At 41.0% G+C, this 21489-nt stretch overlaps 2 protein-coding genes across 12 annotated transcripts in view; one reads left to right on the top strand and one right to left on the bottom strand.

Moving 5' to 3' along the window:
• Nucleotides 1–5551, top strand: part of CHFR (checkpoint with forkhead and ring finger domains) — a 30039-nt gene extending 24488 nt beyond the window's left edge. For all 3 annotated transcript variants that reach the window (XM_090063916.1, XM_090063914.1, XM_090063915.1), the window contains exons 17-18: nucleotides 160–232; nucleotides 2800–5551. In XM_090063916.1, coding sequence (XP_089920042.1) covers nucleotides 160–232; nucleotides 2800–2842 — 116 coding nt within the window. In that variant the 3' untranslated portion in view covers nucleotides 2843–5551. The remainder of the gene's footprint in view (nucleotides 1–159; nucleotides 233–2799) is intronic.
• LOC149857756 (uncharacterized) overlaps nucleotides 3595–21489 on the bottom strand; it is a 49441-nt gene continuing 31546 nt past the window's right edge. For 7 of the 9 annotated variants that reach the window (XM_090063908.1, XM_090063910.1, XM_090063904.1 and 4 more), the window contains 5 exons: nucleotides 20741–20792; nucleotides 20540–20642; nucleotides 18042–18205; nucleotides 10847–11092; nucleotides 3595–10277 (listed from right to left, as the gene is read on the bottom strand). In XM_090063908.1, coding sequence (XP_089920034.1) covers nucleotides 9519–10277; nucleotides 10847–11092; nucleotides 18042–18205; nucleotides 20540–20642; nucleotides 20741–20792 — 1324 coding nt within the window. In that variant the 3' untranslated portion in view covers nucleotides 3595–9518. The remainder of the gene's footprint in view (nucleotides 10278–10846; nucleotides 11093–18041; nucleotides 18206–20539; nucleotides 20643–20740; nucleotides 20793–21489) is intronic. The other 2 variants (XM_090063911.1, XM_090063913.1) reach the window with 2 other exon arrangements.

The raw sequence follows: 21489 nt of genomic DNA, 5'->3' as shown, positions 1-21489 counted from the left end.
GGTGCAAAAAGGATGCACTTTTTCCTTGTAGCATCTACTTGTAAACTGAAAATCACTTAATGAGGGTTGCTAATGAACTTCAGTTACATCTGTTGTTATTTGCTGCATCTTTTACTGAAAAATTACAATGAATATGTTATTTTTTGGCTTATTTTATAGTGACTGTCACATCACGTCCTGATTGCTACTGGGGGCGCAACTGTCGGACTCAGGTTAAAGCACACCATGCTATGTAAGTTGTACGTTTCATAACTTTTTTCCTTTAGCTTAATTAACCCATCCAGAGGTCTAAAGACAGTCATTCTCAAATTATGGATCCTATCTACGGTTCATAAAAAAGAGGCTTCTGCAGTACAAACCCAAACTAGGCGACTTTTTTCTTTTTTGTTGTTGTTGTTTTGCTTTGAAATTGAAACCCATGGACTTTTTTTTAACATGCATTGGTTCGGTTCTAACTGAGGTTGTTATAACCAGTGATTCCTATTTGAAACCACATGATCCGTAGAGATTTTCACTTAGTTTGTATACATGCTTGAAATTCAAATAAGAACTCCATGCAGGTGGAAATCAAAAATGTGGTCACACTAGCAGCTGTGAACTGAACTAATCATTTTGGCCCAGTTTCATTCTTACTTATTCTGTTTTTTGTCGCTGCAGAAAAAAACTGGGGTGAATCTGAGGAGATGGTAACACTTTGCAGACACAGTAATCTGAAGTGACCTGCCAGTCCTTGTTTCCAAAGTCTCATTCAGTGCTCAAATGTATGAATTGCACTAGGTGAAGCGTGTATGTGTGTAGAGGGGGCAAAGGGGAGCAGGTGAAGGGGGATGCATGTTTCCTACTTGAGTGTGTAATGGTTCTGGGGAAGATAGACTCCAGATCCATGTGTGAAAGAAAGATGAGACTTTTGGGTAAGCCATTTTGGTAGCAAGTTTGGTAGACTGGTACCAGATAGGCAATAAAAGGTCTAACCACTAAATACCAGTTGGATGGGATTTCTTGGTCTCTCTTTTTTCTTCCAAACTACCACTGCTTTAACTACGGATACACAGGGGCTTTTCTTCTTAGAAGTACTCTGGTCAGTAACTTAGCCCAGAATGGTTCCCATAGGCTGTACTGGAATCATGTACTGGAAATGCCTGATCTTGCAGGCAAGCTGTTTTTCATCACAGGAGCTGGACTAGCCAGTGCAGCTGCTCTGTTTTCAGGGAAGTTGTACTTGTTCAGTTATAAGCCTAAATTTGGTCAGGAGTTATGACTCCAAAACAAAACAAAAAACTAGCTTGCTTAGCTGGGAGTTGACTGACTCTCTTAAGTAGGAAGTTTAGATAAAGACTCATTTTTGAATAATGATACAAGTTCTCAGTACAATTCATAAAGAAATGCCGTCACTTCCCATTCTACTGAGAGAGTGTTTTAATGAATGAAGGGTCCTGCTCTATACTCATCTCATCCTGTAACAAGAATATGCAATTACCATAATTTTCCTTTAATGTTACGACTACTATGGACTGAGAATAATTAGTCTTTGCAGCTTATGCAGGCAGATCATTAGAAAGACATTAAAAATGTTCATTTTCAGCATCTTTCAGAAGTAAAGATTTTGCAGTGTAAACACCAAATTAATCCTTTTTTGTTTGTGATTTGGAAATCTAAATCCAAAACACTAAAGCTTTCTGTAGTTCTGAGTCCTGTTACCAGGGGAAATTTTCTTGTTGAAGTTTAGGAAATTAATTCAGTTTCAAAGCTTGCCAGCCTTTCTACACAGATTGAAGATGGGTTGTAGGTTTGTTTTTGTTTGCTTCTGGAATAAAGACTGAAGGAAGCTTTAGAAGAGACTATCTTTTTCTTAATGCCATTAACGATCTGCAAGTCTTGGACAAACTTCTGGTTCCATAGGGATGGAAAAATGCATACCCCTGTTACAGCACCACTTGAACATTCATTGCATTTTACATCACCTGATCCATTAGCAAAATAGTTTTGCTTGGTGCAAATCAGGTTTTGCTTTAACCTTGCATTTGAATTACTTCAACCTCAGTCCCACTTCATGTTCAAACATAAATACAGCCGGTTCCCAATTTGTGGGAAGGAACATTTAATCCACACAGGGAAAAACACAAGGGCAAAACAGATAAGTTGTTGGCAGTAAAAATGTAGTTTCTGCCTAGAATTTGTGGTTACCAGGATGAACACTATGCTTCCTGAATGTAAAGTAACTCATCGTGCTGTCTGCCTCTAGTGGGAATTTTCTTTCTTTTTTTTTTTTTTTTAACTTTAGTGCCAGAGAGATTGCAAGTCATCTTTGATTACAAAAATCAGAGAACACATTTTATGTTGAAATTTATAAGCCTGAGTAATGTGTCCTGAAGAGTAATGTGTCCTGAAGACCGTTTAACTGCCAGTCTTGGTTACTATGCTGTCAGGGCAGGCAAGATTTTATTCCTGTGTCCTTTCTCTATTGTATCCTGTATTTAAAGTATGTAATAGTATGGAAGAACATCATTCACAAGTTTTCTTTATGCATAACATAATTAACAAGTATTAGGTAGTAGAGATACTAAAAAATGTTGTGGGAAAATTAGATTGAAGTCTACCTTTAGTTAATATAACAGGCTTCTTGGTTTTCAGTTTTTTGAATAAGAGGTAAGATTAACATATAAATGTGTTACTTTAAGTGTTCATTGCTTTATTTTTTTTAAATATTATATGGGATATAGCCTTGACTTTTACATGGTATATTACTATATGCAGCTATATTAAAGCTTAATACTTTATTTTCTGTTTTTTTTATTTCAGGAAATTCAATCACATTTGTGAACAGACACGTTTCAAGAACTAAGTATTTGTAGTCTGTAGGGAGAGGATGAAGCCTGAAATACAGATCTTACAGTAAATGTTTTCAGGGGATCTTCTTAGTTCCCTCATAGCAGGGAGTCAATAACTTGCATCAGGTACTCTGGTGTGACTTTTTTAATTTGTAGAGTCTTACAGTTGTATATGAGTAAGGTAGAAAACCTTTGTTTAAAAAAAGAAAAGAAAAGTGAAAAGCATTGCATTCCATCCTCATTAGTACAGCGTCCCTATTTCACTATGCTCAAATAACAGCCATAAACTGGAGGACCTAAGAATGAGCAAGGAATGTGTTTGCACTAAATGTGGCAGAAAATGAGGGAAATCCTTAGATTTTAAAATATAAATGATTCGTACCAGTATCTTGTTGGATATTTCAGGAGCCATTAATGTCCAAAAAAAAGGAAACTAAGTCTGCATTTTGTTGTACTCTGGTATTATTGTAGTAGGGCTGGAAAATCCATTAATATTCATTAAATATACCATTAATATTTCTTAATTTTCAAAAAAGAGCTGATTGATTATATGCTCATCAGAACATGCATTTAACTACTTACTTTCCCCTATCCTTTCAACAACAAGCAACTTCAGGTTGCTGCCCTAATAGTATGTACAGTGCTATGACAGCAAACTATTACTTTTTTTTTTAGTTTAGTAGTCCTGTTTCTCTTTAATGTTAAAGATAAAAAATACGCAATCATTTACGAACCAAATTCAAATTTGCAGCAGTAGTTGCCTATGTATGAACAAACTTCTGTTTATTATCTGTAGAGCAACATTATATATCAAAAGACCAAAACAATATTCCTGGTACAAAGCAGTCAGTAAAACAAGTTAGTGCAATTTTTTTAAATGCATTTTTCATTTGTTAGGTTGCACCACATACACATTTGGTGAAAAAGTTTTAAAAGGCTGTCACTTTAGCAGAAATTATCTACAAAACAGCTCCACAACAGATGAACTTGAGCAATATGGAGGAATTCTTTTGCATTGGGAGGAGGGTTTATAAAAAGGGACACTGATGTCAGTGACATATTGAGTGATTGCAGGCTACACTTTTTTTTCCAAGTGTGTGTTAGAAAAGCTTTCTGAGCATCATAGAATAAAAATAAAAACTGAGTGTATGCAAATATGTCATAATCATGCATTTGAGTACACCAGTTTTTTGGGGTTTTTTTTAAGTCCAGGAGAACAAAGCAGAATGGGAGGAAAGAGTACAAAATTACCTCTGTATATATATTGTTATTTTAAATAAGCCTTGTTTTGCAAACAAAATTTATATTTCAGTACTAAATACATACAATAGTAGGGAGCACAAGATAACACAGCACATTGTATCTGTTCAGTGTCAGTTAATTAAACCAATATATCCAGTGGTGCACACTTTTAATATAAATGCTGATTAAAAATAATGCATTTGTGCTCAGATTTTTATTCTTAAGAATAGCTGCAGCAAGGATGGGTCTATGGACAATATCCCTGATGCAATTAAAAAGTATACTTTGTGTGGATTTTTCTTCCTAATCTCTGGGCATTTTTTCCTGTGAGCAAGATTGAAATCAGATCTGGAATAATACTTGAAATGTAACAACAAGAGTTTGTTTCTACTTTTTTTACTATAAACTAACAAATATTCTGTTGCATTATTTTATATTTAGAAAGTTTTTGGGTTGTTGTTTGTCATCTTGGGGGGGGTTGGGAGGGGAGGGGGAGGGGAAGAAAGGGATTGGATGAATAGTTATATTGTATCTTCTCAGGACAACTATTCCCAGCTGTCTGGTCTCAGTTTCATTGCTGGCTGTGCATGTAGCAAATTGCATGCATTGTGGAAAAAAAATGCCTTTGCACATTACATGCAGAAATGTTGTTTGCATTCTCACTCGCCACTTTTTCCACACCCCAGATAAGCTTTCAGCATGGGCTTGGCACCAGGCTAGAGTTCAAGTCCCTAGTGTGCTGAATTTCTTTTGTTGAGTTACAGAACATGTCTACAGTACTATGTACAATTTCACTTGCACTTATTCAAGCTGTTTGTGTGTATAGGGATGTGTATTACGCAACTTACTAAAATTTGAAAGAAAAATCTCATGCTCTTAACATCTAAACTACCTGTACAGTAGAAATTTGTGAAATTACTTGGATATACCCTCTTTTTTTCCTCCAGTTAGAGAATGAATCTGCCTTTCTATGCATAGGGGGTTGAAGTAGTGCAATTGAATGACTTTTGTGGATATATTGTACTTGGAAGAGCTAAGAAACTTTCTTGCAAATAGGGAGGGTGAATAAATCCTGATCTTTATATGCTCTTAAGTAACTAAGGGCATCTTTCATGGGTATTACATACTCTCTATACTAGTTCTTTTTAAATGTATGGTTGCCAGGTGATATTTAGTTTAATGTGATAACTGTATAAACTATGCTTGTGTAATTGTTTAAATACTGTAAAGGTGCAGCATATTTTTTAACCTAAGCACACCCCCACCTTCTTTATAAGAGAGATTTGGGAGCTAAGTGTGAACTGTTATAGATAGGTGTTGTGAAAATCAGGTTAATTATGATAGGGTTTAATGTAGCAGTGAATAAGATAGTCTCCCTCTTTTGAGAAGGTTCTCTTATAAAGAAAGTGGAGCGTAGTTCTTCCAATTTTTTGTGACTTTCTGGACTAAAATGTTATTAATAAAAAAAACAACTCACTGAAGCTTGGTGTTTCTTCTGTGGTTGTAATCTTTCACCTCTGCACTCAGAGCAATAGGATGTTTTTTCTAATGGTTGGTCTTGTTGCCATGCCTTGAAAGTAGCTAATATTTGATACAAGAGGGTATCCAACTTGAACTTGTAATAATGGAGTGTGGAGAGATGGCCCTTGTCTTATGGCATTACAGGGTTTCAGTTTGGCCTCCTTTTAAAATATAGTCACACAGCTGAATAGGATTCTTACCCCTTCCAGATTTTATAACACGTTAGCTGTATGACAACTCTAGCTCTGCTGCACTCAAGCAACTACACAAATACAAGTCTGGTCAATAAGAAACTGCAGTCCGAGGGGCAGGAACAAAGCATTTATTTCCTACTAAAGAACTGGATGCTCTTCTGACTTGAGGAATGGGTACTTCAGCAATTCCATAGTACCTATCACCATTACTGACTCTAACATTTAAAAGCCAGCACAGAAACTAATGCTACTGTAATAGTAAATATATTCTCAGGGGTCTAGTTCAGAAGTACAGGACCTAAGATTACAAATAACTACTACAAGTGAAAAAGTTAGATTCTGCTATAAGAAACTGCATTCATGGGTCTAGTGAAAGGAGTTTTTAAAGCTATTAATTTGACTTTGAAAACACTGAAGCCAGTTATCAAGACTTGAAAGTTTTAAAGAACAGGTTAGGATCCTAGCATTTTGAATCGTTACAGTTTTCACAAGCTAAGTTGGGAATTAAAAATCTTTTAATATTGTAGCTAATCCATACCACCTATAGCTTGAGCTAGCTATCCTTCACTCTTCAAAAATAATACTGAATAAAAATTCCCCTCTTGCAAGCTAGAGAGCTGTCAATAAGGCACTTGCCAGCCATCAGGATAGGGTCCTTCTCAGTGACAGTATTATATTTGGGAGCAGAAACCCAAATTGCAATGTGTTGAGCATTTTCTGGAACACCGCTCCCCCAACCTAATTATACTATTTCTTTCAGCAGTACTTAATAAGTAAAGATTGCTTTTTCACATCTACCCATTCTGACTTTCAATAATGTAATTTCATGCCTCAGGTCATATAATTTTTTTAATTCACTACTTAAATGTGCCAGATGAGGCTTAACTTCAAAAGGCACCCCCAGAAAGAACATGCATATTTTTTAAATTTATATTCAGTTTTCAAGATGGGTATTTTCTTCTTATCTGTTACAGCTGTTTTGGATTAACTGACTATTAGCTGGAGCTGGAGTCCTGTCATTTCTTTACCCTCAGCCTATCCATCCATAGATCGTTTGGAACTTACTGCTGAGTAATTTACCATATTTAACATACTTTGACTTCTTTAAAAAACAAAACAAAATAAAATGAACAAGTAGGTTGTGGTAGGTGATAAGTCAGAGTTGATAACCCAATAGCCTGCACCATAATGATTTATTTCTTAGGAGTGTGAAAAAGTAACAGTATTGCTTTGTAATCTGCTGGACCTTAAAAATGGCTGAAAGTGAGGTCATTGTATTGTTTCTACTAGTTGACTGCATTTTTCTGCCCAACCACCTGCCTCTAATACATCCACAGTTTCATAGGACTCATTAAACACTAATCTCAGTCAAATTAAGGTAATAACTGTGTATTCAAGTCTATGAAGTGTCTTCTTATAACTCTTCCCTGTTGTTTTGGCCTCTTGTGAACAGTAGAGCTCTTAAAGAAAAGAAAACTACTGTCACAGAACCCAGTTTTTTTATTATTAGTGAGCAAAACAGGGCAGCCTTATACTGCCTTTGGCAGTCCTGCTACCAGCTGCTAGCTAGTGTTTTGTGTGAAAGAGAAGAGGCTGAAGAAATACTTCAAGCACATTGTGAAAGACTATCCTGGCATGTATGATATTGATACAGTAGGTACAGACACTACAAACAGAATCAAGAGTCTAATAAACTGCCTCTGCACTAAGAAAATTAACATATGATACTTTTATTGTAAAATATTTTGTTCTTTTCCCCTCCCCACCCATCCCCAACAGCAGTTGCTGATAGGTACTAGTCACCCAAGTAATATTTTTGAAGATGACTCCTCAGTTCTTGATAATTAGAAATCTAACAACATAAGTAACATAGCGTAATGCCTTTGCATTACAATGTAGCATTGTATATGGAAGCCAACACAATTACATTCTTTATTAAAATACAGAGTATTGCAGAAATCTAAACCTTTTGAGTCATAAATACATTAACTTTTCCCTTTAATTCATGTACTATTAAAAAAAAACAAGCCCTAGAGCTAGAGTTCTGTGTTCTTTGTTTAGGGCAGACTGGTAGATATTAAAGTTAGCTGAGGCCTCTTTTCATGGTTCATTTTTGGAGAACAAGCTACCAAAAGACATATTCTTCTTCAATGTGACCACTGCTGTTACCACCCAGTAGTTCTATTTCTGTGTGCATAAATAAATTCTAAACAAAATTATGACCATGCATTTCAGACATTAAGAGATGGCAGAGGAAAGCTAGAATAGCAGATGAAATCATAAATAAGTCGGGACCAAACTGGGGTTAAGTTTTTTAGAAGCCAGATTTAGATGCCTTTGTCTGGAAGGATTAAGATCCCTCATTTGATTCATGGTATAGTGGACATGAGGCAGATTTGACGTGTTGATTCCCCCCCCCCCACACACACGTGTCTTATGGTGTATTTGGAGCCTTTTTATCAGTTTAAAGCAGTCCACAAAAAAATTCCTTAACTTTAGGAAAGCCAGATCATTCTTGTTGTAGCTTGCGTACGCATGTACTTCTTGCTGAAACAGTAAAATATCATTGGGAGGCGATTAAAATACTGATACAGTTCTTAAAAGGCAATCGGATTAGCAGAATTCCCTTTGGTTCAGTCTTATGTTGCAAACCTTGGCTTTAATCAGGGTGGCACAGCTACTTAGGAGTTCCTTTCTACAGAGAGCATTCTGAAGTCTGCCCCACTTAGTCTTGCCTGTTGAAGGAAGGGAAATAGTTCTCCAGTCAATGTGCGTTACTAGCAATAAATAGTTGGTTAATACAGTATCATAAAGAGCAGCAGCTGCAACTATCAAGAAACCGATGCTGATAACTTTATTCCTAGTAAATATTTTGTTACCTTGTATACATATTCCTGTTGCCATGAAGAATTGCTTAAAAAGAATGTAGTGCTCCCTTAATGTGTCTGCTAAAAATAACAAAACAAAGGTAGAAAGCGTGACATGCTACTGAATGTTGGAGCTTATATTAATTTGGATGACGTCAGACAGAATGCTAACACTTTGCTTTTACTGCTATGGTGTATGAAGGCCTAGATGTCCTTTAATAACCAGAAAACAGTTGATAATTAGGCTTTGTGCCCAAGTGAAAGTCACCAGCTATAGAAACATGGTTTAAAAGAAATTAATGTGTTTTTTTGTTTTTGTTTTTTTTAAATCCATAAACATGCAAGTTCAAATTCTACCCTTGGCTAGCTAGCCAGGTGTAACTTGAATTGTGCAGATGTGCCCGAGAGCAGAATTTGGTTCATATATTGTAGACAAAAAAAATACAAAAAGAAATATCACAAAGACCCTGAGGACTGGTTTCCATTTCAAACCACAAGCCAAAGTTGTAAATCAAATTTTTCCTTTACCCTACTGCAAGATCATGGTTATTCACTATTAAAACCTGTTTATGGAGTCATTTCATCACTCTTCCATAAATTGCAATCAAAATTCCATGCCAGAAGAATGGAAGTAGGGCTAGGACTTTGTTACATTCATTAAGCCCAGGTGAACACGATGAACGTGACTTTTACACACTGCTGTCAGTTTATACCCATAACTCTACTCTGCTGAGAGGGAGGAGAAACAAATTAAGCAAAGTTGTCACTCCCCACAGGCCTGACTGTTCCACCACAGAAGATAGCAGCTTAGCACATCTGTTCTTGCACCCTGATGCTTTTAGTCGCTCAGGTCAAGTCTGAAAGCATCACTGAACTGACATTTGACTTGATGTACAAGCATCCACGGCATCACTCTTCTGTGATGATTTAGTGGTACTGGTGCCTGCAATAGGTGATCTATGCTGGTCTCCGGAAGAGCTACAGGTCCTCAGATGTTCCTTGCCTAAACCAGGAGACTTTCCCCAAAGAGGGACATCAGGTATGAAGTTGGGGTGCCTAACAGGCCCATCTCCCTTCACAGTCAGAGCCACAGGTGATTTATCCAGCCCAGCCTTCACTGGAACACATGTGACAGTTTGCTCAGGCAGAGCCTCTCCACATTGACTCAGATGCTCTGCTAGGACCAAAGGTTGCTGATCATCCCCTTCTTCAGAAATAACAAAGGTGTGATTGGCTTTGTCTGTTTCTAATGAGAACTCCTTGGTCTTTGAGCCACTGACCAAACTGCTTTTCAAAGAGAAGGAGCCTTCAAGACAGTTTTTTGGGCTCTGGCTTTGGCTGTCAATTGAAGATACGGCCCCCAAGTGTCTTGAAGAATCCAAGGACCTTGCATGTTTGCAATCAGGGGAGCTAGTTAAAAACCCAAAGTAGGGGTTCCCAAACCTGGATTTCTTCAAGTTACAGGAGCTCAGCTTCCGCTGCCTCTGTGCAGACTGGGTTAGTGGGTATGATGCATTACTGGTAGATGAGTCGGAGTAAACAGGCTCAGAGGTGCCCTCTACCTCAGTGTCAGAAATTACTTTTCTAGTTGCTGCACCCTGGTTTCTTGAAGATGTAGAGAAACGCTGCCAAAAGAATAAGTTAACAGAACAGGCTTTTAACCATATAGGAGTTAACAGTTAAATATCTTGCCCTGGTTGAGAAGCCATACTGCTTCCTTTCTTTTCCCAAAGCACTAGGTTGTGGAGATAGAAAAGGATTTTTGTTAGCTCTAGAATAGGCTTTAAGTTTGTGGACTTCAGAAATCAATGAGACGATCTTGGGCCTACGGATTTCCCACAGTACAGAAAAACAACTGAAAGAAACTAAGATGTAACCAGAAAAAGAGATGCCAGTGATTCAAGACTGATGCTGAAGCTGCTGTGAGACTGTTTCTAAAGAGTAAGCAATCCTTCATCCAAGTGCTTAAGCCTGGGAAGTGTAGCTTCCCATCAGGACTTTAGGATCAAGCTCCTCATGATTTGTTTTTCAGAAATAAGAACACTGGGGACTGGACCATTAGATCTCAAACAATTAGGAAGGGAAAGGGAGCTTATATAAGAAAGCAGCAGAGTTGCTGTGCAATATCAACCTTTCTTTGGGTGTCATTAGGGGCATGGAATGCAATTCCTATTTCTTCCTTGTAAATACTTACACCGCTGTCCACCAGCTTGCTGAAGGGGCTGGTAGTGCTCCAACTGCACCACTTTTTCTGTAATTGAGGTATTGGAGCCAATAAATCATGAAAAGTTCGGGCACTCCAAGTTCGTTGTCTTGAATAATGGTTTTCTGCTGCTACATTCCCTTTGTCGATGGTGCCTGCTCCTGGGACCAAGTGATCAGAAGTCAGCCAACTGGACACAGAGGCTGGACTCGTGATACTTCTCTTTAGTTTTTTGTCCTACAAGAGCAAAAAAAATTAAGTGAGGATCATTTTCGGTTTCTTTTGGCCAATGATCTCCAAACCACTTTACTAGCTAAGGCCTCAGTGGCATAAAAGGACTACAGCTGTCAGAGGAAGGACTTTGGTTCTTTAAATGGAATAAGATAGGTCAGTCTGTACATCACCTGTCTACAGTATGGTTAAAACAGGAAGCGATAAACCCACCAAGTTACCCACCCCACAGAGTAGTTGTGCCTGGCATTCCTTTTCTAAATTGTCTGTGATATATGAAACCTGAACATTTTTTAAATTACTAGTTTTAAGTGAAACCTTGAGAACCAAGGCTAAAGATAACTTAGTTTGAACCTGATTGGACCAAATTTGACTGTCCCCTGTAGTTTCTGCTAGCAGAAGTGATTTGTCAAGATATAGGTCCAGGGGAAGAACAGAATCCTGTCCTTTCTTGTTGGCTAAGAAAGAAGCATATTGGCTCAGAGGTTGTGGTTCAAATGTTGGACAATATTGCTTTCAATATTAAGCTTTTTAAAAAAAAAAAAGCTAATGGTAGGATTTAATTCCAATAATTGGTCCTGACACACCGGTGGCTTTATTTCATATGTAGTTTAATATCAGTAATACCTTAACCTCAGTGTCATGTTTCCTTGCTTTTTTCAAATAAAAAATGAATGTAACATGAATTTACATGAATCTAGCTTCTTTTCAAAGGATATGGATCCAAAATATTTCTGGACCTGGTGGTTTATTATAAAAAGCATGATTCACATCTCCACCATCCTCACCCTCCACCAATTCTAGCTCCTACAAAATTCTCAGTCTAAAACCAAGAGCTTGTACTGCCTGGGCTAGAAGACTGAGATCTGTTAGCTTATGGCAGCAGCAAACTGAGGTCCCCTTTAGTCAGTCTGGCCATAAAGAGGGCTGAAGCACACTATGTAAGTGTAAGTTGCCTGTAAAATTCATGTTACATTCATGATGTCCCTGCTACTGGCGTGCTGCCCATGAACACAGCATGCCATAAAAAGCCAAGATGCAGAGCCATGGATCCCCTTTAAAAAGTCAAACAAATGCTATCAATAGACTGCAGTACAAAGAGAAGCAGATGGTGATGGCAAAAACACAGGCTTAAGAGTTGTTCTAAAATAGACACACTGCTTGTTTTCTTAGAGGTTGTCTATATGCCCACACAATATAGCCAGGATGCATTTCTTCCACTCATCAGCATCTTTCCTCATCTCCACAACTGTAGTAGCACAATGCAGAATTTATTTGCTCCCCCAGCTGTTGCCTGGGTATAGCTTTGACTCTTGACAGTGGATTAGTTTTCTGCTATGTTGTTAAAAAAGAGCCAGCCTATCACTGACCCCTCCCCAGCAGAACTCAGGCCCATTCTCACTGGGAGGCAAGGGAGCTGGTGGCCAACTACTATTTCTCAGTAAAAGGATTTGGATAATCTTTTCTGCAAAGCTTCTTACAGTTTTCTTTGTCTAGACAAGCATTTCTGGTAAGGCAAGTCTGGAAGCCTTGTTTATTGTAAAGGCTCAAGATTTCACACCTCCATAAACATTAGGGTAATGTCGCAACTCATGCCAAGAGAACAACAGTCCAGTAGATGACCTGAACTATGTGCCCAGGGCTGGCTCATAGAAGGTGGTGCAAACAAATCAGGACATATAAGAGACTTGTGCTGAAATTAAGAGCCCTATTTCCAAATCTCTACAGATACAGTTGTACTCAAGGTCAAATCTGTGCCTTGCATTTAAATCGAGTGTGCAAATCAGTACATGCACGTCTAATAGCCATAATGCAGGCATAGTATGTTCCTAGATCAGGCAGCATGGCTCCTAGCATGCTGAAAATCCAGGATTTAGATTTCTTTGTGTCCTTCCTGGTGAGGTCCACCACATCTGTCATCAACAAGCCTGAATCTTAACACCTAATCCAGAGTCTTTTAAGTTTGGCCATGAACAGGTACCTATGTAGGGATCCTACTGAATTATCAGCCCTTTACTCTAAGATCAAATGAGGTGTCATTTTGACATTTTATATCCTCCAATACATCACATGGGCACAGCAATAATGGCTTATAAAGGTGCTGATTATCTGCAAGATGGTTATTTCTGAGGAATCTGTGAATGCTCAGAACTTCATGGAGGAAAGGGGCAAAATACAGATTTTCCATCCTGAGCTACTCTCATCACCACCAGGTGGTAGTCTTACCAATAGGGAGAAGCACCCAGGAGAAACAGTATACATCTTGCAAAGGCCTATTCTCTCAGTCTACCCACTTCAGGATAGAGAGCCAGTGGTGATGATACAGGCAGAAAGCATGCATCAGATAACAAAGAATTGCAACAAGGGAAGATCAGGGTGGATAGTAGGAAAAAAACCTCTCACTAGGAGGGTGGTGAAGCACTGAACAGGTTACCTAGAATGGTGGAATTGCTACCCACGGAGGTTTTCAAGGCCTGACTTGGCAAAGCCCTGGCTGGAATGATTTAGTTGGATGGTCCTGCCTTGAGCAGGGGGTTAGACTAGATGACCTCCCAAGGTCCCTTCTACTCCTAATTTTCTATGATTCTATGAATAGTTTTAAACCTAAACTGATTTCTCTTTGTGCACGGTGTTTCTTCTCTTCAGATTCTAAGACTTTTAAAACGCAAAGTGCTGCTGTAAATTGACCAGTTAGCCACTGGAAGAAGGACAAGCATTAAACCAGGGTCGGGCAGAGTCCAGCCCATGGGCTCCATCCAGCCAGACTCCATTTCCCAGCAGCCTCTGCCTGCATGGCTGGGGCTGGTCTCCACGGAGACCCCAGATGCAGTTGCGCTATGATAGCACAAGGCTAGGGTTGCCAAGGAGACTAGCCCCAGCCACACTGGCAGGGCTGGGGGCTGCTCTGGAGCTGCTGGGATCTTTGTTTCAGTAGTCACTACTGAGATGGAAGAGAGCACATCTGGGTCAGTCAGCTGAGTGCATATTTGTTACAACTTCAAGAAAATCCCACCCAAACTTATTTCTTCAGGGACTATGCTGCCTTATACCGGCCTCCAATAAGAGCTAGATATTACAGATTCATAGTCGGAAGGGACCTCAGCGGACCATCTAGTCTGACCCCCTGCCTCTGGCAAACAAGAAAAGTCACCAACCCTGGGGTCATGTGATCCCAGCCAGGTGCCTTTCCAGTCTTTTCTTGGGAGCCCATTCCAGATCCTGGCAACCCTGACCATGAAGAACTTTTTTCTAATGTCCAGTCTAAACCTACTCTCTAGTAGCTTATGACCATTGTTCTGGGGGTGCCCTGGTAAACAGATCGTCACCTGCTTCATGTTGCTCTCCCCTTATGAATCTGTATGTTGCCACAAGGTCTCCTCTCAGCCTTCTCTTGGAGAGGCTGAAGAGGTTAAGGTCCTTTAGTCTTTCCTCGTAGGGCCTTCCTTGCAGGCCTCTAATCAGGCAAGTGGCTCTTCTTTGGACCCTCTCCAGGTTGTCCACATCCCACTTGAACGGTGGCATCCAGAACTGGACACAGTATTCCAGCTGCGGTCTGATCTGTGCCTCATAGAGGGAGAGAATCACCTCCCTGGACCTGTTTGTGAAGGACGTAGGGATGCACGACAAGGTGCGATTGGCTCTGCCAACTGCTTAAATCACATTGGTGACTCACGTTCATCCTGGAGTCAACAGTGACTCCAAGAACTTTTTCTGCCTCAGTGGAGCTGAGAAGGTCGCCCCCCAGCCTGTAGGTATGATGGCAGTTCTTCCTCCATAGATGCAGCACCTTGCACTTGTCCTTATTGAATTACATCCTGTTGCTCTCTGCCCGCTTCCCCAACCTGTCTAGGTCAGCCTGGATCTGGTTCCTCCTCCCCAGGGTGTTAGATGCACCCCCATAATTTTGTGTTGGCCGCAAGTTTGGACAGGGTGCTTCTCACCCCCTCATCCAGATCACTGATGAAGATGTTGAACAGCACCGGCCATAGAACTGAGTCAAGGGACTCCACTGCCCACATCTTTCCAGGTTGACACCAACCTGTCCACTACCACCCTCTGAGTGTGACCCTTGAGCCAATTTGCTACCAAGTCTACCATGTAATCATCCAAGGCAAATCCCCTCAGTTTATTTATAAGAATGGTATGGGATACCCTGTCAAAGGCCTTCTCAAAGTCCAGATAGATAACATCCACCTTGACTTCTGCATCTAAACAATTGGTGGCCTGGTCATAAAAGGAAACTAGGTTAGTCAGGCAGGACCTGCCTGCTAAAAACCCATGTTGGTACCCCTTCTCATCACATTAGCCAGTGGGCTCCCACAGATGTGCTCCTTGATAATTTTTTCTAGGATTTTCCCAGGGATAGAAGTAAGACTGACTGGTTTATAGTTCCCCAGGTCCTCCTTCCTCCCCTTCTTAAATATTAAGACGATGTTAGCCCCCTTCAAATTCTCCGGAGCCTGACCCAAACACCATGAGCACTCACTCATATATCCTTGCCAGTGGATCAGCTATGACCCCCGCCAATTCCTTCACTACCCATGGGCGGAGTATTCAAATCACCAGGACCAGAGGGACGTCCAGTCCTTCCAAGTGTCTTTTTACTGTGTCGGCACTGACCGTTGGTTGGCTGATGTTCCCTTTGTTGGTGTCCGTGATGTATGTTGAGGGTTTGTCTAGATTCCCATTTAAGACAGAGGCAAAGAACTCACTGAAGAGCTCTGCTTTGTCCCTGCTATCCATCACTAAGCCCCCCTGCCCATCCTGTACGGGTCCTCTGCTACCCTGCACCCTCTTTTTACTCCCAACATACCTAAAGAAGGACTATTTATTCTCCTTAATCCCTGACGCTAGCCTGAGTTCTAGAGCTACCTTGGCCTTCCTGACTGACTTCCTGCAGGTACAGGCCAAAGAAGTATACTCCTCTAGCTGACTGCTCCTCCCAGCATACGTCTGGGTAGTTAAGGTCCCCCATGACTACCATATCGCTAGACCTCACAGCCTCTTCTAGCTGCTTGGAAAATTCCTGGTCTAGCTCATCGTCCTGCTGCGGTGGCCTGTAGTAGACCCCCACTAGATCCCTTTCACCCCAAGCCCCTTGGATCCTAACCCACAGAGTCTCTGCTTGACTACCCTCTGACCCTAATTTGATTAGGGAAGATGTATACTGTTCTTTGACGTAGAGAGCAACTCCCGCACCTTTTTCCCCTACTCTCCTTCTCCTATACAACCTGTAGCCCTCTATTCCCACCACCCAGTCATGAGAAGAGTCCTACCAGGTTTCAGTTAGTCCCACTAGGTCAAAGTTGTTGCTCGCTAGCAAGAGCTCTAGGTCCTCCTGCTTGTTTCCCATGCTTCTGGCATTTGTGTATATCCACCTAATTCCCCTTGTGGCTGTCCCTGGTCCCCCCTTAAACTGCTGTCTAATAGAATCTTTGCTACATACCTGGGCTGATCTTGTGGGTGGCTCTTGGTTTGGTATTCCGTGGCTCCCTCCGTATTCCTTCTCCCCTTCCCCTGATGAATCTAGATCCACTACTTAGTGCCCCCAGTATAGGGTCACCTGAGATACAGAAGCTACCAAGATCCTTCACTTGTTCTACACTTAGCACAAAACAAACTGATGACTCTGGAAAGATTTGAAGTATTGGGTCATAAGTGATTTAAACTGGGTGCATCTAAATGTGCAATTTACTGCAGAGTAGATTAATTACCCCCACATTAAAGTGTTACCGTCTACATGTGTGCCAGGAAACTAATTATCTCTGCTGTCAGATAGTGCTGTCAGGGACAGTACTACTATCTTATAGCAGAGTAATTAACTGCACTGAAATACACATGTAGATGGTGACCAGACAGGGGGGCCAGATTCTTGGCTGCCACCCAGCCCCGCAGGTTCAACACCCTCATGCCCACCACCGCCACCACCCAAAGCCCATAGTTGACGCCCCATGCCCCCTGCCAGCCCAGGCCTGTTCTACCCCAGCTCAAACTGCTGTTGTCCCAGGCGCATGTGTAAATACTGCACCTGGGAGCAGTTTATTCCAACTCAAAGAGCTCTGGAGCTCATTGCTTCATCTTAATTTCACGTGTAGATACACCTACTGATGCTTAAATCACTACCCTGCATGCTTGAGCCAAATGTGAGCACAACTGCTTGTCAACCACCTGCATTTCCAAAGAAACACCTGGAAGACCTGCAAGAAAGTGAACTAATAAGAGTACCAGCCAGACGAGAAAGGCCTCTATGCAGCTTTAGTTTTTATAAACAAAAACAATTAATTCTCCAAAGAGTCCTGCCAGTCTCACAGGAAAGGCCCAATTTATTGGCAGGTATCTAATAACCTTCAGAAACAGCCATGCAGAATAATTATTCCTGGCAAATGGAGAAACTGAAGTACTGAACAAGTGATCATGCAACTTGCCTCCATGGAGTCCCTGGCAGAGCCAGATGCAGGATGTGAGAAGTCCAAATCCCAGTTCCTTCTTCCAATCATTAGAAATTATTTCATGCCAAATTCTATCTTCAGGAAATGTTAGCACCTAAGTTAGCTGCGCTGGGCATGTCATAGAACCTGTTGGCACTGCTCTCCCCTGACATGAAAGATTCATTTTGGTATTCTGATCCCATTAGGTCTCACTTGCTCTCCAAGTCAACAACAGCCAGATTTGCTATGAAGACCAACCACAGAACATGTCATGGTGTGGCCACTCTGGTTAAGGAACTGTGTTATTCAACCATGAAATCTCCAAATCAGCCTCAACCAGCAAGAGCATTGGCCACTACAATAAGGAGGGGCTGAAAAGTAATAAGAAACAGGAGAGTTCCTGAAGGACCTGGTAGGTACAGTGTTCAAAGGATATGCTGGGAGAAAGTAGAGATGTGGATTTGAAATGCTGGACCCAACCTGCAGAAGTTGTTAAATCCCCAACCCCATTGCCCATATGGGTGTACCTGTATTCTGTATGTGGTAAAACTCAACCCACTGGGACCAGGGCCAGCTGAAATAATAAATACTTCATCACTCCCAGTTTCAGTGGTCACTGCTGATGTGGAAGAAGGCACATCTGGGTCAGTCAGCTGAGGAGAGCGGTCTGTGCTGCCACCAGATGAAGTGACTATGGGGAAAAGATAAAGATTTCTCAAATCCTTAGTCTAAGCAAATACCCTAAACACTTTTTTTCAACCTACCACGGGTAGAACTGCAAAAAATAACCCCTGGTTGCTATACAGATCTGCACAAAAAGTCAGCCTGTCACTGAACCATTAAACTTGCCCTATTCTGCTGAAATCTGGAGAGAAGCCAAAGTGGACTAAAATCCAAAAGCCCATATTCAAACAGAGCTGGGCCAAACCTTAACATCATATCCAAACTCCCATATTTAGTTCTGGATTGGAACCTATATAGTATGTGGATATAAGAGATGTAGTCTTAGTGCTGTTCATGGGGTTCAGGCAATCTCAATCTCAAATGAGCTCCAAAAAACCTCCAAAATTGTGCTCATTGCATATGAAAGTTTATGATCTTTTTTGTTAAGATCAAAGAGCTCTGAAGACTCAGACTGCCAGATCTGTCCAATCACAATCTTCTCAGTGACCTTTCCCCATAAAAGGACAGTTGGAAGCTGTCATAGTGAGTAATGCAGTCAACTCAGGGTTGATTTAAGCCGGACTTGAGCTCTTTTCTAGCCAACATTTTTGAGACAAACATTGATGATCTCCAACACAAGGCCCAGTACCAACCCACCCCCCGGCCTTTTACCAGCCAGAAGAACAGGGGTACAACTCATAGATCATGGCTTTAATGGATCCATCAAACCACAGACAGTGTCAATAGTTGAGCCTCTCACGGCCTCATTTGGACTGCACTACAGTAAATAGCTTACTCTTAATTAGCATCATATTTGGGCCCAATTTTGTTTAGGATCTTCTTCAATGACTTGGAAATGGGTGCACAGTGAAATCTCCAAGTTTGCAGATGATACCAAATTATTCCATGCAATTAAGTCTGATGGGAAGGAGCTGCAGAAAGATCTCACCAAGCTAAGTGAGTGAGCAAAAAAATGGCAAATGAACTTCAGTGCTGATAAGTGAAAGGTAATGTACCTGGAAGGGAATAGGGAAAAAAAAAAAAAAATGGAGAACATCATCATGCCATTATACAAATCCATGGTGTGCCCACATCTTGAATACTGTGTGCAGTTCTGGTCTCCACATCTCAAAAAGGATGTAGTAGAATTGGAAAAGGTACAGAGAAGGCCAACCAAAATGATCATGGGTATGCAACTGATGCCAAACCAAAAAAGACTAAAAAGGCTAGGACGCTTCTGTTTGGAAAGGCAGTGGCTGAGGGGGGATATGATAGAGGTCTATAAAGTCATGAAGGGTGTGGACTAAGTAAACAGCGAACTGTTGTTCACCAAGTCCCAAAATACTAAAACGAGGGGGGCACTTGCTGAAATTACTAGGAGACAGCTTTAAAACTAACAGGCAAAAACACTTTTTTTCTTTATGCAACATACAGTTGACTTGTAGGATTCATTGCCACAGGAGGTGGTAAAGGCAGATAGCATAGCCAGGCTGAAGAAGAAACTAGACAAATTAATAGATTATAGATCTGTTTAACAGCTGTTGAACAGAATGGTTGGAGATCTCTGGCATCTCTATACCAATAATGCTGGATATCAGGAAGGATAATGGATAGGGAACAGATCACTCTAGATCGGGGTGGGCAATTATTTTGGGTGGAGGGCCACTTACTGAGTTTTGGCAAAGCATTGAGGGCCACATAGCTAGGGCAGATTAAAAGTTTTAGAAAATTAATATTAGGGGCCCCACAGGCCAGACAGAATGGCCTGGCAGGCCACAACTGGCTCGTGGGCCGCATTATGCCCACCCCTGCTCTAGATCTACTCAGTTCAGTGCTCTCTCACTACCAACCACTCCTGCTGCTGTCAGAGGCAGGATACTGGGCAAAGTGGACCATTGGTCTGACCCAATATGGTACTTCTTGTTTTGCTGTGGACATATGGTTACTCCAGGTAATCCAACACACACAAATTCCACAAAGCCATTCTCCTCAAATGAGGAAGGCATAGAAGAAAAACCTCCAGATTTTCTAGGTGTTTTTGCTGCCAGGTCTGTGACAGAATGAACCAAGGACACATCTGCTCTGCTAAATCTTGCATCAATGCTATGCTGTTGGAAGGGACAGGTTTTATTAGCAGAGTTCTGAAATGACACTGCTGAGTGTTGCTTGCAAGGGAATTGCTCTACCAGCGCAAATGGAAAGGGCAGTAAGAGATAACCCCACAGTAAAAGCCTTTTGTATGGGATGCCTTGTATGAGATCCACATCACTTTGCACACAGCTGGAGAAGCAGCTCCTGGGAAGGAGAATGAATTCCCTTACCAGACAACGGGCTCTAGGCTGAACCAACATGTGCTGCTTACCCACTTGGTCCCAGCTGACAGAGTGGTTGTTGTTTTCATTCTCTCGACTTGGCACCACAAGCTGGAGCTCATTGATATCAACAGCAGAGTTCTGGATCCCATTCTACAACTCAGAACATGCCCCAGTAAACATCTTCAGATAAACAACATAACAGCCAATGTGCAAAAGAGAAACAAATTACTGAAACAATTAACACTAACCTCCTGGTCACTGTGCACATTGGCAGGGCTCCTTTTGGGACACATTTTCTGCCTGAGAAAGAGAGCAAACAGCCCAAGAATGAGTTAGAAATTCCAAAGGAGGAAAGTTCTCGTCCGTGGTCATTCTAATGGGGGACCAAAAAAAAAACAAAACAAAACAGAACACAACTGAATGACTATGCACTTACATTTCTACTTCTGAGAGTCCAAAGCACTTTACCAGCCTTCTTGTAGCAAGGCCAACAAGGGAAAACGCATCTCAGTAGGAAGTCAACCAGGGCAGAAGAAGTTAACTAGGCTTTCCAAGATACTACAACGGGTCTGCAGCAGAACCAGAAGTGGAAGCCACGCATCATCTCAAGTACCATTAAACTCTCCTCAAAAGAGCAGACTTTTAGTTTCGCCCTTAGTGTTGTGCTGGAACATAATTCAGTAACCTCGTTAATACTACACATTTCACGATTACGAACAATGTATTTTGGATTAGTTTTCATAAGACAAGAAGTGTCAGATGTTATTTTTTAATAAAGATTATGCTACAGAAAAACAGCAGCCACTAATCTCTACAACTGTGAAATCAGATTCCCCTATTAAGATCCACACCAAAATATCTTGTTCCAAAACCGGCATTATAGAACCACCAGGATCAGTAAAATTTGAAGAACAGGCACCAGTGACAGAGATCAAAGTGTTGTAAAGAAAGAAGCATCATTTAGGTGTATAGCAATACCACCTCAGACAATTTATAC

Source organism: Crocodylus siamensis, chromosome 9 (assembly GCF_052110815.1).
Source record: "Crocodylus siamensis isolate JL-2025a chromosome 9, ASM5211081v1, whole genome shotgun sequence".
NCBI lineage: Eukaryota > Metazoa > Chordata > Crocodylia > Crocodylidae > Crocodylus > Crocodylus siamensis.
The sequence above is the reverse complement of the archived record's forward strand: the minus strand, read 5'-3'. Positions and strand labels throughout refer to the sequence as shown.